Raw genomic sequence first — 18,081 nt, 5'->3', positions numbered from 1 at the left:
AATATAGTTAAACTATCAAGTTTTTTAATTATTATAAATATGAAAGAATTTTCACATGAAAATTATTCGATTTGATGAAGGAAATATGGTAAAGTATACCTACCTATTTGAATTTTTAAAAAATTATTATTCATTAAGACTTTAGAGTTAATATAATTTTTTACAATCGTACACTTACAGTACAACTTACATAAATTATAGATATGCCGTATATTGTCAAATTTTGTATGGATTTGGTAGTTAACGAAATAAATTTTAATCACAATTAGAGATTGTTCAACAAAGTGCAGCACTATAAATTCCAATCGAGTGTAGTACTAAAAGTAACAACAATTAATAATTACTAATCAATTTAGAATCTAAATGACATGTTTCAAAGGTTTAATACACGAACAAAGTAAATAGTACATATATGTACCTACATGTTATGTCTTTTCGTTATCATGCAAGATCTAGATAAATAATGGTCTGATAATATACTTATGTATTTGTTACGATAGAAAAAGGTACTAATGCAATTAAGGATAATAGTATTTAATTCTAAACATACATTTAGAAATTAAAATACATGTAACACGCATGTTATGAATGTATTCGTAATTTAAATCTTACGACTATCGAATGTTTTATCGAGATACGTATTTATCAAAGAGGTGCCCTTCATTGTGATTTGTTACGAACCGTCTGATTCACGAAAGTAGCAACGTGACCTCTGAACTACTTAGCAATTAAAAAGATGTAAAGTACATTGTAAATAATGATAATGAACGAAAATGTGATATTGAAAGTACTAAGTTAATAGTCTTCCATAATAATTATAAATGCACTATATTCATAGCTGCACAAGTTTAACAATAAGACTTTGCGTTGTGGCTAACCAATTATTAAACTTATTACCGGTGAGTATATTTTTTAATATTAACGAAATTAACGAAATTTAGTATTGAACTTTTTTTATTTCGTATCTAATAAACACATTATTTATATGTTTTTACATGTCATTTTTTAAAGTATTATCAAAAATGTTATTTGTCTTAATAAATGTCAGTGTGTTATCTATTACCTATTAGTTATCTATTTGGTGAGAATTTATTAGCATCTATATGTACTGACAAACTAATCTTATTAATAGTTATTTAAAACAACTTGTTGTCAATAATGTTACTAGTGATGTTCTTTATTGAAAATTAATAGATATAAATTAACATCTAAAAAATACAAGTAATCTAATCTATTTTCTCTTTCAGAGATGTCTGAACATGTTGAATTACAACATTTAGTAGACGGTGACATCGAAAGTAATATCGCAGGAAGACGAAAAAGATTTTCCATTGTACTATGTAAATCATGTCCCTATCTCGGTCTAATATTAGCAACGTTATCGTCATTATTTTTCTCGTTGTGCAGTGTCATTGTCAAAGGTTTGGTAGAAGTAAATCCAATGGAATTGGCAGCATTTCGATTTGTGGGGGTATTGCTACCTGCAATTCCAATTGTAATATATAAGGGAGAAGATCCATTCCCAAAGGGACGTAGACTAATGTTAATACTAAGAAGCTTTGTAGGGACCACTGGCCTAATGTTAAGTTTCTATGCGTTCAGGCACATGCCTTTAGCTGACGCATCTGTCGTTGTATTTTCTGTTCCTGTATTTGTAGCCATATTTGCGAGAATATTTTTAAAAGAGCCTTGTGGAATATTTAATGTTATTACAGTCTGTTTAACATTGATTGGTGTAATTTTAATAACACGTCCGCCACTTATCTTTGGACACACTGTAGAGTCTCTCTCAGATGGACATGTAAAGACAGAACATGCAGATTTATGGGGTGCTATAGCAGCTTTCTCTGCCACTCTTTTTGGTGCAAATGCCTATGTTTTATTAAGAGCTTTAAAAGGCCTCCATTTCTCAGTAATAATGACAAATTTTGGATCATTTGCTTTGGTTCAGACAATAATCATTTCTTGGGCTATAGGTGCACTTTGCTTACCTCGGTGTGGAACTGACAGACTTTTGGTAGTAGCACTTGCTCTTTTCAGTTTTGGCGGTCAAATATTACTAACATTAGCCTTACAGATGGAACAAGCAGGACCTGTTGCTATAGCAAGGTCTGCAGATATTGTTTTCGCCTTTTTCTGGCAAGTCATATTTTTCAATGAAATACCTAACAGATACTCTGTAGGTGGAGCAATTTTAGTCACAAGCTCAGTTTTATTAACTGGATTGAGGAAATGGGCTCTTTCTTTACCAGAAACATCTAGCGTTAAAAAGTCTTTAGGAATTTTGGTGATGTAGATCGCAAAATACAAATAATAAACTTATGTTTAATAATCATTACAAGTAAAAAGATTTTGTTGTGATTTTGAATTATAGTTGATTGTTTTCAAGTAGACTTTATACAAAGATATTTATTTATATTCAATATATTAAGTAATTATATCTTCCTCATGTAGTATAAAATATATATTTATTATTTAAATTAAAGATATGTTTAAAGTTATAACTAAATGATATAAATACATCTTGAAAATTTGATAAAGTACTCAACTAATATTGATGCAGGAATGTATCTATTATGGACACATATGTAGTCAGTGATAATAATTATTATTACAAGATATAGTATCACAAAAAGAAAGGAACAAACGAACATACTTTATATTAATTTTGATTGAAATGTTATTAACGTAAATTTATAAAATAATACATTAATTATTACATAAAAATATGATTTCGCAGTCAAGTCATTAAATTATAGAATATTTGTTACATTGTAACATTTAAATATGTGATTTCACTTCTTAGCATAAAAGTTACTCTTGAGCTTGAATTTACTTGAGTACTAATAAGATATCTAAAGAGTGTACATCTATTTTTATCGGAATGTAATAACAGTACCATTTAATCTTTACTTCGTAAATATAAATTCTAGTCTTTAATTCAGTATTACAATTGTACATAATTATACACAATTATGTTTTACAAAACACTCAGAATAACGAAGCACTTTATTATACCTTATTATATCTATAAAATTTTATTGTGTTCTTAATTCCTATGTAAATATTAATAATTCGACAAAGTAAAATATTAAAATGTGCACAAATATTAACGAATAATATAAGTTTACTAAAGTGAAACTGGAAAATAATATACTCTAATATATATTACGAATAAACTTATTATAATTATTACTATAATTAGTATGTTCTTTCTATTAACATTGACAAATTTCATATAAAATATGAATCTAAATGGACTGTTTTAATATCGCAATTACATTCTAGTATTGTCTTTTATGCATATCAAATTTAATAGACTAATAATGTATCTTTATTTTATGTGATCTTTAATTGAGTGCTAATAATATTATGGAAACATTTTTTAAACAACGAAAAGCATAATGTTTAAATACATTTTTATTTGTACATGTATATACAAAATAAATGTCAGATTTTGTATTTATAACTTTTTATTATAAATTGAATACGTATTATATGGTAAAATGTATAAAAGGATTACATATATCTTTTTCAAAATATTGCTTCGATTATCAAATCAACGATTTCTATCAAGAAATTGTTTCGTTCAAATGCTGAATTAAAATTTCTAATGATCTTTTTGATCATTAATCTCTCTGATGTAATAGTAGTTTGATTTGTAAAATATTTTGACACATGTAATTCAATATCCTGGATATTAAATATAAGTAGTCAATTTTTAATACTTGTTTCATGTCTATTATTTGTTTACCTGAAGTTAATGATACTGCATAATAACAAATGAAAGTATATTTGTTACAAAATACAACATAGAATACACAAAGTAAAAAATAAAATATTAAAGTTCACTGTAAATTAAAATATTTTAAATTATTGCAAGAAACATATTGTTATTACGTATTTCTACACTAAATATTCCAAAAATCTATTTAGAAATGATTCCTATACATATTTACAATGGTAGGAAATAATATGCTGTTACTAATTTTATGTTATATAATTTCTTTCATAAATTCTTGTTATTTTTTAATTTCATTGTAGGTATGAATGAAACATTCATAAATTTTGGAATAATAGTTAAATAATGAATGTTTCATTTTAGTGAAATCTACTCGTATGTTATTGAGTTTTTAGCGTATTTCGAAATTAATTTTTTTGAAGCTCGCGCATTTATGACATAATTTTCCTACAGATGTCGATCTATTATGTAATTCTTCTCTGGCAACAATACTGGTTTACTGGTAACACTATACTAACATGTTATGAAATGTCATTTTGTTTAATATATGTATACCTTCAAATGTAACATGTTGAATTCTTTAAACCCTCCAACTACTTCATAAAAGTATACATTTATATAATATAATAGTGTAAAAGAAAGGGGTTGATTCTAATTACTCACAATTGTAAATTAATATTATAATATAGTCACTGCATGTTATAGTACTTGTTCTCAGTACGTAGTACTTAGATGAATTACCATACTTAACTAAATATTAGTTATCTTTGTTGATCAACGTATACAACGTTATCTTAATTTACAATACGTGACGTACGGTACAATCTTATCAATGATACGATTGATGAAAAAGAATATAACTCAGATATAAAAGCACCTTGTTTTATAGAATTTACATGTCTAAGAAACTCGTAAACTGTTTCAAATATGTGTATATTATTTATTTACCGTAATCCTGACGCTAATTTGGAGTCCTATCGGTTAATTGTGGCATCGAATCGAGATGAACATTTCAAACGTCCAACATTAGTAGCTCAGTTTTGGAAAGATCATCCAGAATGTTTAGGAGGTATGTCAAAAGTGTTTTTAATATTAATTTGCAAAATTTTTTAACATCATAATTATATTAAATATTCATTAATTAAGGAACATGATGATTTTGTTCATAAATTACATATTGTATAGTAAATGTAAGCTGTTTGAAAAGTAATCTCAATTTGTAACAGTTTCTTTATATTAGAGATATAATTATTATGAGTAATTTGTGTAACTATATTCTACTCATTTAAAATTATACTTTGTATATTAACTTAATTTAAAATTTAAGTGTGATTAATTTCACACTTAACAAAAATAATTACCAATTCATTAGGTATCGATATGGAACCTGGTAAAGAAGGCGGAACATGGTTAGCTCTTTCAGTAAAAGGAAAAGCTGGCGTTGTCTTAAATTTACCCAATGAGGAAAGTGTATCTGACACTCCTAAAAAGGGTCGTGGTTTTTTAATACCTAACTTCGTTACTTCAAGTGATTCTGCAATTTCATATTTAAATAAACTGCACAATGAAAATCTAAATGGTTGGCCATACAATACGTACAGTCTGGTTTTAATTAACTTATAGTAAGCAAATCAATTTTAAACTTTAAACTATATTTGTTCTATTGATAAATATGTTATTTTATATTTATTTATTTAGCAATGCAAATGTCAATTGTCTCAGTAGTTCTAGAGAATCAACAGGACCTTTTACAAGTCAGGACACTGTATTAGGTTTTAGCAATAGTAATTTTGAGATTCCTTTCAAAAAAGTTGAAGGAGGAAAAGAGAAATTCAAAAGTATTGTAAATAACGCTGTAGTATCAAAGGAAGCAGATCTTATTGAAGAATTGTTAAAATTTTTAAAATCGAAGGAAAGGTATTTATTAATGAAAAGAACCAAGAATTACATTTTAATATTATTTACATACATTACTTATTTTTGAATACTTTAATGCTTATAGGTATTTACCAGATGCAGAACTGCAACGACGATGTCCAGCAAAGTATGAAGAACTTAGTTCAATTTTTATATCTGGCGTAGAATACTGTACAAGAACTCATTCTATATTACTAGTTAAGGGAAACAATGAAATTATATTTCTTGAAGAAACACTTATGCCGGATTTAACGTGGAAACGTCAAATGTTTAGTAACAATTTAACATAATTTAATAAGTAATTAAACAGTTTAGTTCAATATGATTACGAGATCAACAGGAATTGGAAATATCACTGAAAACATATAGCCTGCAAGTATAGTTTGACATTAATGTCATATTATTAATTTCGAGTATTTGCAATGATAATAATATATCTTATTTTCTAAAAACATACCATGTATAAATGAGAATGCATATTTTGCTAATGCAATGAATACGTTCTTCATAAAATTATTTTATAAAAAATTTATCATAAATCTTCGTCTGCAAGATCATCATTGGAATCACTCTCTAATATATCTGATGATACATCATTATTCGCTTCATCCAAATCTAAAGCATTGGAACTCGGTAAACTAGCTTCTTCCGAAGATAAATTCTAAATAGAAGAATGAAAATGTATAATGTGATAAACAAACGAATGTATGAGAACTACAAAAAATGGTAATTAACCTGCGAGGGAATTTCTTCACCCTCCAAATTTTTATTGATAAGATTACCCATCCAAAAAGCGGCAGGACTGTTATTAAGAACTAACATTCCTTTTACGCTATATAGCAATCTTTCTAATATAGACTTAGCTGCAGGAACATATTTTGTTAATGTAAGATCTTTTTTCTCTACAGCATCGCAGCATATTGTATGTAAATATCTTGTACCCCCTAAAACATGAATATTTTTGCACACATTTGTAAGGTGGTGTTACATTGAAAAAAGAATTGAATAAATAACAGACTAATATAGTTATCTACGTCAATTCAAAATTATACCTTGAATCATTTTCAATATTTTGGTTACATCATCCGTTTGATATTTCAAATTGTGTTCAAGAATTGGCATCCCCAGGTTTAAAAAGTATCTCAATAGAATGGGCATATATTTCAAAAAGATTAATACATTATTTTTCGTAGTGAGAGTTTTACATATTTGGACCAACTTTTGAATATTAGAAGCAACTTCATCCCACACTTCTATTCTTTTTGGATCTCTAGAAGTAATTTGACAAACATCTAATTATTTAGGGAAACATAATTTATTTGAAAAACTGATCTGATTTGAATAAAATATAATGTTTTTACCTGTCAGCTGATGGTAATGCTATTTTTATACCATTAATCAGACCATCAAATATTTTCTTAAAGAAAGAATGAAAATTACTTCTTTTTATGGAGGGTATTTTGCTTAAACAGTCGTGAGGTCTTTCTAATTTAGAAGTTTCATCTGGTAACCAACTCAAAATTGAAGAAACTGTTTTCAGTGGTAATGGTTCATTGTCAATCCAACTGTTTAGTAAGCCAATTACTGCATTTTTATATTGAGGACTGAAATACTTATCCTCTCGCCATTGAAGACATAAAAACCCAAAGGCCATGTTTGCTAGAAACAATAACAAGAACGCAAGTATGTATAATGTACCAACTACACAGGTACTTCGATTACCCGGATACCCGGACTATCACGGGATAAAGAAAATTATCCGAGTCCTACCTGACTCGCCGGGTATCCGGGCACTCACGATCGGAAAATGGGTAATATTTGTTTATTACCCGGGTATCTCACAAGTAACAGCTCTAGTATAATATCAATACTAATAAAAATCTACATATTACTCCTTACCATGTTTTTCTTTGTTTTCTTTCGTATAAGACTCGGAATGTTTCATTAGTGATTGACACATATTGATTAATGTAATAGATAATGTTATTTGTGTAGCAATATCAGATAAAGACTCAAAGTATTTGCATGATTCTGCAACAAGTTCTTTGCAAGACCTTAACATGGCATTGTCTTCGTCTACTTGACTTGCCATAGTTCGTAATCCATCTGAAAAATAACACAAACGTTCCCAAAATAATAAAATTTTCAATGATCTGGTTTTTGAAAGAGAATAGCTATCCACTCCATTCTATTTCTGCCATGCAGAACTGATGTGATAGAAGTGAGGTGGATAGCTATTATGACGTAATTTATCTTCTTCCAAAAAACAGATAATAATTATTGTGATTTTAAAAGGATATTGTAAACCAAACGAATTATAAATAAAGACAGTACTATTGCTGCATTATACATTAAATAGTAATGTACCTCGTAGAAGCATATTATAAGTAACACTTTCAAATCCTTTCCAATTAAATATTTTTGTTAGAAGACACAACAATAATCTAGCAGCTTCTTTATTTTCATCTGTACTTTCTTCTCTTAAAGTATCCACGATATTTTGCAACTTTGAACAAATCTTAGGTAATACTTCAATTAAATCTCTAACAAAGGTTTCGTTATTTTGATATTCAAATATTCCTAACAGTTCTTTAACGATAAAACATACATGTTTTACAGTTATATTTAGTTTTCTAGATTGTGTTGTATTCAATTCCATTGTTATGTCTAATAGATGGACAATCTGTAACGATATTTTCAATTATTATACTATATACATATAGTATAAAGGTAATGTCTGAATATCTTAAATATGATCAAAATATATTTATACCTTAGCATCCAATTTTCTGAAATACATTGGATTTTTGGAACATATTAGAGAACTCAATTCCCAGCTTTCAGTTTCATTAAACGTGACCGATTTTTCCACAGCACCCTTCTTTCCTTTCTTGCCCTTTTTCCCACTTTTTGTCTCAACTCTTGCAAAAGGTATTACAGGAAAATGATGAAAGTAACACGGAAGTGGCTGATACTTTGTATCACACAAAGTAAACAATATGGTCAATTCACTTTGTAAATATATTAAATTGTCGAGTCGTTGGATTACCTGCTTTTGCAATAGAAAATCTTTTTGCGTGACAAATCCACTAAGTATTTCTCGAAACCTGGAATGTTGATATATTATTAAATTTTTTTTTATACTGTATGGCATATTGCATTTGTATTACTTATTTCATTATTGAACTGACCAATTAATGCAACATATTACTAAGTCTAGTGTCGAATTTTCTGCTGTATCAAAATTTTCTGGCATTAATATTGCACAGCCCAAAAGGGAGTTGATAGCATCTAAATCTCCATTTTCACTAAGTTTTATACAACATGTTCTGAGAAGTTTAAATGAAATTGCCACAATAGCGCCATACTTTTTATTTTCGAATGATAAAACACAATTTTGTGGTTCATCTTCTGTCTTGTTTAAGCCAAACTTCGAAACTAATTCACCACTATAGAAAATGTTAAACATTATAAAAAATAGGTGCATAATAATATTGAAGATAATTAAAAATCATATAGTATTATATACTTGTAATTTTCTTTATCAATCATGTATTCATTGATAAATTCTTCTTCAATATAATTTGTCAAATTTTGTATAAATTCTGTATCAATTTCCTGAGCTTCGAAAATAATACGTGTCAATTGATCGTAAAATAAAGCTTTTGATCTTGGACAGTTTTTCACATTATTCAGTACTGTCTCTATAGAACCAAAATGTAATATAAATTAATATTCACAGGATGTTTAATCGTGTAAATAGAAATTTAAAAATTATTGTATATTTTATATAATTAATATTTTACAATGCATACTAAATAAACTATAGGCAGAATTAGCTGTTTCAGCTTTTTTCATTAAATGTTTTATTGCCATAACTGCTGCTAAGACACCTTTGCATTTTATTCTAAAATTCAAGAAAGAAAAATGTTTTTAGGAATAAGATTTGTAATATTACAATTAAGTAATATTGTAATTATTAGTACGTACTGTGGTTTAAAATTAGCTAATTGTTTTTGCAAAAGTATGAATAAATCATCTCGTAAAGAATCAGATATAGAGGTAGAATTCACACATAAATTTTGTAATAAATCATTCAATGTTCCAACTTCTTCTAATTCCAAGTTATCCAACTTTTCAAGCAAGATGCGGAGATGATTACAATGAGGCATTAGGTATTTCTTCTCTTCTTTTTTTACCACCATTGTGCAAAGAAATGCCAAAGCATTTTTTATTGTCTGATCATTGCCACCCATAAGGAATATAATTTTTTCCAATATTTCACGTTGTTTGAACACATTATCCTTATGGCATATAAATTGCAAACGCAACCAATCAATTGCAAAATCAATAAAAACACGTTGATCTGATTTTAGCAAATTACTTGACAATTGTAATACTGTTGTTTGTAACTCTTGCACAACCTAAAATAAATTACTGTTACTTTTTATCAAAATCCAAATTATACCTAATATTAATTTTTAATTTGTACAAAACACACCTGTTTGTAATCATTGTATAATAAATTCAGTAAACTTGGTCTGTAGAAACCAGATCGTATATGTTGTTTAAATATAGTTTCAACATTTTTTCTTTTTGTTTCTGTAATTGAAAATATGAGAAGCAATATAATGATATCTAAAGGTTTTGGATCTTTGTTAATATTTTTTATAAATTCAACTGTTGTGCTTATTGTATTCTTTGAAACAGACATGTGCATTTTCAGAGTTCTGATTATATTTAACTGATTTTGGTAACACTCTTCAACTTTTTCTCCAGCAAGCGGTTGTAAGTCAGTGTTACGTAGCACTGTCAATGTTTTTTTATAAATTTCCAAATCTGAACAATCCTCGAAAATGAATCTGTTAAAATAATGAACACATATATTATTAGAAAGTTACTTAAAAATTAAACATTTTCAAAACGTACTGTTCGAAATGTTATGCATACTTTATAACAGCTGGTATAGCATTTACTTTTATATTTGTTCTTAACAAGTTTAATATTTTGTTCTTATAATCATCTAAATATTTTTTTGAAAGATTCAAATTACTCATACAATTCAATATTAAACTTATTAATTCTGAGTTGTCTTCCATCACTTTATCCAAAATTTCTGCAACACTTTCATGTTGCTTATCAGTTACTATATCGGGTAGAAATAAAATTAGTTCACTTTGGAACCACATAGGACACGATTCTAAAAGCTGTGTTAAACTATTTGTTAAAGCGTCTGAGTTAGTTATAACATCCAGAAAACGAAATTGCTGCAACAATGAAAGGGCCCATGGAATCGTCTCAATAGAATCTCTGAAAAAGAACATGTAAAAGTTATTGGAAATATTTTTTAAAGATTATAAACAGATTATAAAGTAGAATAAAAAAAAAAGGGTTACACAAGACATACTTACGCCATAAGCACAGACTCATTAAGTTTGGTCAATAGACTACTATATATTTCTGGATGTAACTCTGACATTTGCAGTAATATTTTTATAAGAGAAGAACTATGCAGTACATTTGAAACTTTGTTATTGATCGATATTTCCATGTCGCACAAAGCATTTTCAAGATTCTGTTCATTTTCAAAATACTTTTCCATTAAGTTCAGTAATTCTTCTTTATTATATTTGTCTGACTTTAGTAATTCCTTCATTTTTTGTTGAACTATTATAATATCATCACCTATAACAATTTAACAAAATATTTTTATAGTAATCAATAAAATAAACTAGCAAGTATATGTTATTTCCATTAGATCTTCCATTGTAATACAACTTACAAAGTATATGAGGTGCAACTACATTTATCTTAATACCAGATTCTTTAAGAAATTTCATAAATTTACAGCGTGTAATAGAAGCTTCTGTGACATTCCTTTGTGGTTCTTCATAACTAGTATTTTTAGATCTATTTTGTGGTGTGTTTGTTTCAATTCGACTTTTCTTTAAGACTGTAGATTCAGCCAAAGGAAAACCCAAATCATCATCGCTTTCAATTCTTATTTCGCTTAAATTTGACAATTTGCGTTTACGTGTTGAAACATCATCATCTTTCAACGTTTTGTTTTTGCTAATTATTGTTTCTTCAGTAAGCGGCCGATCATTACTTTTAAATCGTTGTTCGTTCGACGATTTATTATAATCTACAAATACTTGTACGTTTATTAATTTTATTTTAAACTTCAATCATTCCCGTGATTTACTTACTTGGAATTGAACTTGTTTTAACGCCAAACGATGTACTTCGAACACTAAGTAATGTTTCTCCACTTAAAGATTTGGTATCGGAAGTTCTGCATGTTGATGATAGTTGGCTTCCTATTAAATTTTTATGCAAACCTCCTCTAGATTTCAATTTTCTTCTATCCATAATTCACTGAATATGTTTACACCAGAGACTATAACCATCGTTTTTTCGCGCGAAATTAAGAGCGCAGTTAGACCTAAGAGTAGGTATAACCAGAGAGGAAATGAGAGTGCTCACGCCCGGGATTTTAGTGTCCCCGGTATAGTGCTGCCCCCTAGTCTAATTTTTAGCCTGTACCAGAACCTGCATCATCTTTTAAATTGCTCGGTATTTCATACCGTGTGACACGAAACAGTATAATAAGGTGACTGGGCTACTCCTACGTCTCGTCTGTGATATTGGTTCCACAATATTAGTTCCGACCGATACGGTAGGATGTGACACAAAAATGGTAAGGAGGCTCTAGATGGCTCTAGAGACCCGCGGACGTGAGACAAAAAAATAAATTGAGTGATTGGTCTACTCCTGTACCTCGTCTATGGTATAACAAGAGGAGGCACGGTGGTGGGAAATTTTGATTATAATAATTTAAACATAATAATAATAATAATAACAACAAGTTTATTGTTTCAATCACTCGGCCATGCAAAGGGACTCGGTTTACAATCATTTTTCCCACCGTCTTTTCATTCTATTCATACCAGAGAGGATGTTCATACCGTGTCTTTCTTAGAGCATATAATATATGGCCTAAGGTGTCTTTCCATAAACGTCATTATCATATCATCATCATGTCATTCTTGTAAGCCCAATTTCTAAAGTCAAAATAATAAACTATTTCAATAAAAGAATCAAGAATAATTTAATTATATTACACATATAAATTAAAATATATTACAATATATATTATAAAATACTGATAGTGCAGTTCAACGAACATTGCCGAAGTTTATCGATCCTAACCGAATGGCCCTTTAAATTGGATGACACCAAAAACTGATGATAACTTTGTGGAAATATCAACAGCGCCTATGTATATATGTTTAAACTTTAAACGAAGTGATATTATCCAAATCATATTCAAATTATATGTATATGCGTAAAATATGGAGTCGGTAAAATAGTCCAGAACACAAAAGCTCGTAAGGTGATATGTCTATTCTTATATCTCGTCCGTGGTGTTATTCTTGTGCTACTATCAGCTACTATCTTGTTCGAATTAGCACTAATTCATTAGATAAAAAACTTATATTGTACGCGGTTTACTGCATTGTATGAGAAGTCTGTCGAATTTTACATCTGTGTTATTCATTAGACATTTCGTCTCATTAAATACAATATGTATTTGCAAGAAATTGCAACTTTGGAATTGAAACAAACAAACGTCAAATAAAAATTCAATGGGAAGATTGATGTGTAAATAATTATAGGAGACGTTGTGTCTTGTACTTACAAATATGTCATCGGCGCATTTATCAGCTGGTCGATTAAATGTAGGCATTATTCAAGAGCAAGCAAGGAAACAATTACTTTGTTTACTTGAAAAATGTGACGGCACAAAGGTATTAAAACTATCCAGTCAATTTTATTTATTAATACTATTTCAACTGATAATTATTTATAATTTCTATGAATCGATTATTTTAAGAGATAATTAAACATTTTCATTAACTTAATGATGTATTAATAGGCAATTATATGGGATCAATCCCTTGAAGGACCAGTTGGTCTTGTTGCAAAATATAATTTATTGGAAGAACATGATGTAGTCAAAATGTACCCATTACGTGGGGGACATTTATCAATACCATCAAATATTGCTAATATAATATTTATTACTAGGCCTCAATTAGGCCTTATGGATTTAATTGCTGAGAATGTTCATGGGTACGAGCAAAATGCAGAAAACTTTTAATATTGTCCTTGTTTTTGTAGTAATAAATTGAAGCTGATATAACTATTCGTTTTCAGTGAAGAAGAGAAAAGACCACGCAAAGAATTTCATCTATTTTTTCTACCTCGGAAAAGTCTTCTTTGTCAGAAGAAGCTTCAGACTCGAGGGGTCTTTGGTAGTTTTACCTTGATAGAGGAATTTAAATGCGATTTATTTCCTTTTGATAGCGACCTTTTATCTATGGAACTCGGTGGAGCATTTAAAGAATTTCACTTAGAAAATGATCCTACGTGTCTATACCAAGTAGCACAAGCTATTCATGGTTTGCAGAGAATATATGGAAAGATTCCAAAAATTACTGGCAGAGGACCTGCTGCTAGTAAAGTTTGGGAGCTATTAGAGAAATTAAATCGAGAAGAAGAGGATAATAAAGTAATATCTTCACAATCACCTGTTATAGAACATTTACTGTTATTAGATCGATCTGTGGACTTACTTTCACCATTAGTAACACAGTTGACGTATGAAGGACTAATAGATGAAATTTTTGGGATAAAATATAGTAAAGTATTCTTCTATGTACAGTTTATAGAATATTTTCATTATACCGTTAAAATGAAAATCTTTTTGGTTACAATTTCAGATACCGTTCTATTGCCAGCAAAAAGATTTCATGATTCTGAAGATTCTCCAACAGCAATGTCTCTTAAGGAAAAAGAGCAAATTATACTTAATTCTGGTGAAGAACTATTTGCAGAAATTAAGTGAGTTTTAATATGCTTTGACATAGTCTCATATTTTATAACTTTTATGTAATTTTAGGGATAAAAACTTTAATGGTGTAGGGCAAGTGCTTATCAAAAAAGCTAAAGATATTTCATCACAGTTCGATGAAAGATACGGAGATAAAAGTGTGCAAGAGATTAAACAATTTGTAGCGAAATTACCACATATATTAGCTACAAAGCAATCAGTAGCAAGACGTAAAATATCCATTTTATTTGTATTAATACATTCGAGACTGAGAACGTAGTCCTACATCATTTCAAATTCATTAGCTGAACACCGGCAACGTAGTTTCTACGTCATTCTTTATATTTATATACATTTATATAGCAAATGCTTGCGGTATTTAGCTATAGACTTTTGGAAAATATATGTAGCGTTCTGCTTAGACTCTCATGCGACAACTGCTGGTCCCGAATGTGTTAACTATATAATAATAATTGCGATAACAAGTGTATCTTATATTAATTTATTTTTTAGATGCAACAATAGCACAAATGGTAAAAGAAGTAACAGATTCAAGTAGTTTTTTGGAAGCACTGCAAATTGAACAAGAGTTGTTAAATTGTATTGATACAGATAAACCAAATGCTTATATAGAAGATCTGATAGCTCAACAACAACCACTCCTTAAGGTTTTACGACTTCTTTGTATACAGTCTTTAACAAATTCTGGCCTTAAACTAAAATTACTAGATTATTATAAAAGGGAGATAATACAAACATATGGCTATCAACATTTGCCATCTATATTAAACCTAGAAAGGGCTGGACTGTTAAAACAACAGCAATCTGCTCGTCAATATGCTGTCTTGCGGAAAGCATTAAGACTTACAGTTGAAGACGAAAGTGAAATTACACCAAAAGATATCAGTTATGTACATTCCATATATGCGCCATTAAGTATTCGGCTGGCAGAACATCTTGTGCAACCAAATGGATGGCAAGGCTTAAACGATGTAATGGGTTTATTACCAGGTCCTACTGTTAATAGTGCTCCACTTAGTGTTCCACCTTCCGGACGAAGTAAGACATTTGTTTGTAGTAGTTCAAAGTTTTGAATTATTTTGTATAATTGTTATACATATTGTTTTGTAGGAAATTCTATTGTGAGTGAAGATTCCAATTCTGAACCACCAAAGTTGGTACTGGTCTTTTTTATTGGCGGATGTACATTTGCTGAAATTTCTGCTCTTAGATTTTTGTCCCAACAGGAAGATTGTAAGTAATACAGTGCTGAACGAAATATGATAATTAAGTGTCTACAATTTGTTTCTGCAGTGTATTATAAAGAATTTCTGTTTACAGTAAATGTGGAATTCGTTGTCTGCACAACGAAGCTAATAAATGGGAACACATTTTTAACATCGTTAATGGAAGATTTAGAGAATTTGTAACTTATTATACATAATACTGTTTATATATTGTTGATAATATCTACAGGTTCCTTCTTTGTACTGTATAAAATAATTCTTGCAACATAAAATGTCACAACAAAGTCACAACAAAGAGTATTGTGAATTATACCATCTAGCCTTTTATATTTATTATTTTCATACAATTTATATGTAACAAATTATGTATATGTAAATTAAACTGATTAGTATATTAAGAATGGATGATACTACTCTGATTTGTATATTTAATTTAGGTGCTTACATTTACATAATTGTTAAAATCTTTTCTAGCATAAGAGACATTGTACATTCACTTTAATATATCAAAACAATTAGTATAATATGTAGAAAATGTGCAATTTCTTTCAAATACATTATAATAAAATTCAAAGAATGATACATTGGTCTTCGCAAAAGAAAATGTCAATTTTATTATGCTAATGTTTATTCCTACATTTCACAACTGTATCAAGGAAGCTTCTGCTGCTGAAACCTAGAAGTAGAATTTTTCATAGTTGGTTAGTGCCTATTTGTAGGCACAAATATTGAAAATTAACTGGTCCGTTACAATTACATTACAGTTTACAGTATACATTTAATTTTGGTTTATTATGCTCTTGTAAGTAAGGTGTAGCAAGCAGATAGTCGTGAATCGACTATCGAACGAAGCCACGCCCCTAAAGAGTTAAAGTCGCCTGGTGGGGTAATCTGTAAGTGACACACTGTTCGAATACATAAAACTGCAACACGAACTTATAGTTCGTCCAACGAGACGAGAGAGTAACCGTAAACACATGCTCAATAGCTGCGGCTGCAGCCGCAGCCGCAGCTATTGGCTGACACTGTCGATCCTCAGGGGCGAATGCGTATCGTTGTTTTGTGGTTCCTACAGTGGTTAGGTTGTGGTTAGTAGGATTGGTTTATTATTTAATGTATAAGGAATTTTATAAAATCATTGTAATCCATGAGGGCGTTGCACATCAATATTCATCCCGAACTTTATTTTCTTCACGATTTTTACACGCTATCCAGTAAACTAATCCGTGGTAATATCTAAAAAAAAAAACGTTTTCAAATATCTCAAAACTTCGCTTATTCCATTATTTAAGTATGGTTATATTTACAAGCAAACCCAGATTGTAATAAAATTGAATATTTTTTCCAAAAATACCTTCTTATTTCATAAGTCGTAGGGATCTTGACTCTGCGAGCCGATCCTGTATGCGTGTTTAGGTTTACTCTCTCGTCTCGTGGACTGATTGTAGTGATGTAGTCAAACAGACCCCCTCTAACAGACCCCTCATACAACATTTTTATTCCCACTCTTTTATGGTTTCGGTTCTTCGCCTCGTTTTCTGCCTGGATTGCCGGCCACGAAGAGTAGCCTTGTTCGCGATTAGGAATAGACCCCTATAGGTACAATTTCCTCAAACAGTAGTATGAGTTTTAAACACCAAATGATCATTTTTCTTCATCTTACCTAAATTTCTCTATTTTCAGTTGCATTCAACTGAAACAAATGATTCAATGATAAAATAATGTTCTTTTGCCGAAAAAAGTCACTGCATTCCAATCAGCCAAATTTTCTAGAAGCAGATATTGACAAATGTACTTCATAAAGTTTGTGGGCGTAAGGCTGTCAATTTGCCTCGTAAGATATTTGCCAACGGCTTCCTAAGAATTTGCATACCAAATTTTGTCGATAAATTCGGAGCGTGATGCGGAAGTAGAATGACTAAGAATATTTGCGTGCAAAATTTGCCAATTAAATTTTCAGAGACCAAATTCAAGGCGAAAGCCGAGTAAACCTTGCTCCCACAAGAGGGTAAATTCAAGTCAAACGCTGAGAAAATTTGTTTTACAAGGACTTACTCTTAGAAAAGCAAAGGTTTGGGATCTGCTATCAAAATCTACCAAGTTTTACGCCCACAAACTTTATGCAGTGACTTTTTTCGGCAAAAAACATATTATTTTATCATTAAATCATTTGTTTCAAGTTTACTGGACTTGTTCTCGCTTATTTACTCCGTAACCATGCGGTTTTATTTACATATTCCAATCTAGCAATTTTATTCGAATAATGTGTCCGCAAAAGA

At 29.6% G+C, this 18,081-nt stretch overlaps 4 protein-coding genes and 1 long non-coding RNA gene across 5 annotated transcripts; 3 read left to right on the top strand and 2 right to left on the bottom strand.

Moving 5' to 3' along the window:
- Positions 1 to 470: 470 nt before the first annotated feature.
- On the top strand, positions 471 to 2,687 carry LOC143355503 (solute carrier family 35 member G1). Its single transcript, XM_076790341.1, has 2 exons — positions 471 to 899; positions 1,248 to 2,687. The coding sequence occupies exon 2, from the start codon at positions 1,250 to 1,252 to the stop codon at positions 2,294 to 2,296; it is 1,047 nt and encodes a 348-aa protein (XP_076646456.1). The 5' UTR covers positions 471 to 899; positions 1,248 to 1,249; the 3' UTR covers positions 2,297 to 2,687.
- Positions 2,688 to 4,100: 1,413 nt separating this feature from the next.
- Tango2 (transport and golgi organization 2) lies at positions 4,101 to 6,176 on the top strand. Its single transcript, XM_076790275.1, has 4 exons — positions 4,101 to 4,811; positions 5,115 to 5,364; positions 5,441 to 5,659; positions 5,745 to 6,176. The coding sequence occupies exons 1-4, from the start codon at positions 4,670 to 4,672 to the stop codon at positions 5,947 to 5,949; spliced, it is 816 nt and encodes a 271-aa protein (XP_076646390.1). The 5' UTR covers positions 4,101 to 4,669; the 3' UTR covers positions 5,950 to 6,176.
- Positions 5,891 to 12,098, bottom strand: Fancd2. The gene is made up of 17 exons (XM_076790274.1): positions 11,869 to 12,098; positions 11,442 to 11,804; positions 11,071 to 11,344; positions 10,610 to 10,969; positions 10,161 to 10,521; positions 9,650 to 10,083; positions 9,475 to 9,566; positions 9,189 to 9,363; positions 8,851 to 9,108; positions 8,433 to 8,766; positions 8,027 to 8,342; positions 7,559 to 7,765; positions 7,021 to 7,318; positions 6,712 to 6,929; positions 6,395 to 6,603; positions 6,196 to 6,320; positions 5,891 to 6,031 (listed from the first exon to the last, which is right to left on the bottom strand). The coding sequence occupies exons 1-17, from the start codon at positions 12,029 to 12,031 to the stop codon at positions 5,971 to 5,973; spliced, it is 4,248 nt and encodes a 1,415-aa protein (XP_076646389.1). The 5' UTR covers positions 12,032 to 12,098; the 3' UTR covers positions 5,891 to 5,970.
- A 984-nt stretch (positions 12,099 to 13,082) lies between these two features.
- On the top strand, positions 13,083 to 16,382 carry Car (vacuolar protein sorting-associated protein 33A). Its single transcript, XM_076790270.1, has 8 exons — positions 13,083 to 13,470; positions 13,599 to 13,795; positions 13,880 to 14,364; positions 14,446 to 14,566; positions 14,625 to 14,785; positions 15,069 to 15,614; positions 15,687 to 15,809; positions 15,897 to 16,382. The coding sequence occupies exons 1-8, from the start codon at positions 13,366 to 13,368 to the stop codon at positions 15,983 to 15,985; spliced, it is 1,827 nt and encodes a 608-aa protein (XP_076646385.1). The 5' UTR covers positions 13,083 to 13,365; the 3' UTR covers positions 15,986 to 16,382.
- Positions 16,383 to 16,967: 585 nt separating this feature from the next.
- On the bottom strand, positions 16,968 to 17,782 carry LOC143355466 (uncharacterized). The gene is made up of 2 exons (XR_013082514.1): positions 17,466 to 17,782; positions 16,968 to 17,395 (listed from the first exon to the last, which is right to left on the bottom strand). It is a non-coding gene; the product is annotated as an uncharacterized LOC143355466 (long non-coding RNA).
- Positions 17,783 to 18,081: the final 299 nt, after the last annotated feature.

The sequence above is a fragment of the Halictus rubicundus genome, chromosome 7 (genome assembly GCF_050948215.1).
Source record: "Halictus rubicundus isolate RS-2024b chromosome 7, iyHalRubi1_principal, whole genome shotgun sequence".
Lineage (NCBI taxonomy): Eukaryota > Metazoa > Arthropoda > Insecta > Hymenoptera > Halictidae > Halictus > Halictus rubicundus.
The sequence above is the reverse complement of the archived record's forward strand: the minus strand, read 5'-3'. Positions and strand labels throughout refer to the sequence as shown.

What these genes read in the sequence shown, in the direction of transcription:
- LOC143355503 (XM_076790341.1), top strand. Translation starts at nt 1,250, where the DNA reads ATGTCTGAACATGTTGAATTACAACATTTAGTAGACGGTGACATCGAA.
- Fancd2 (XM_076790274.1), bottom strand. Translation starts at nt 12,031, where the DNA reads ATGGATAGAAGAAAATTGAAATCTAGAGGAGGTTTGCATAAAAATTTA. An exon ending in TTCTGCCTATAGTTTATTTA is followed by an intron (nt 9,364 to 9,474) that starts GTATGCATTGTA and finishes TTGGTTCTATAG; the next exon opens with AGACAGTACTGAATAATGTG. An exon ending in GTAATATGTTGCATTAATTG is followed by an intron (nt 8,767 to 8,850) that starts GTCAGTTCAATA and finishes TCAACATTCCAG; the next exon opens with GTTTCGAGAAATACTTAGTG.
- Car (XM_076790270.1), top strand. Translation starts at nt 13,366, where the DNA reads ATGTCATCGGCGCATTTATCAGCTGGTCGATTAAATGTAGGCATTATT. An exon ending in ATTGCTGAGAATGTTCATGG is followed by an intron (nt 13,796 to 13,879) that starts GTACGAGCAAAA and finishes ATTCGTTTTCAG; the next exon opens with TGAAGAAGAGAAAAGACCAC. An exon ending in TGTTCCACCTTCCGGACGAA is followed by an intron (nt 15,615 to 15,686) that starts GTAAGACATTTG and finishes ATTGTTTTGTAG; the next exon opens with GAAATTCTATTGTGAGTGAA.
- Tango2 (XM_076790275.1), top strand. Translation starts at nt 4,670, where the DNA reads ATGTGTATATTATTTATTTACCGTAATCCTGACGCTAATTTGGAGTCC. An exon ending in CTGGTTTTAATTAACTTATA is followed by an intron (nt 5,365 to 5,440) that starts GTAAGCAAATCA and finishes TTATTTATTTAG; the next exon opens with CAATGCAAATGTCAATTGTC. An exon ending in TTTTTAAAATCGAAGGAAAG is followed by an intron (nt 5,660 to 5,744) that starts GTATTTATTAAT and finishes TAATGCTTATAG; the next exon opens with GTATTTACCAGATGCAGAAC.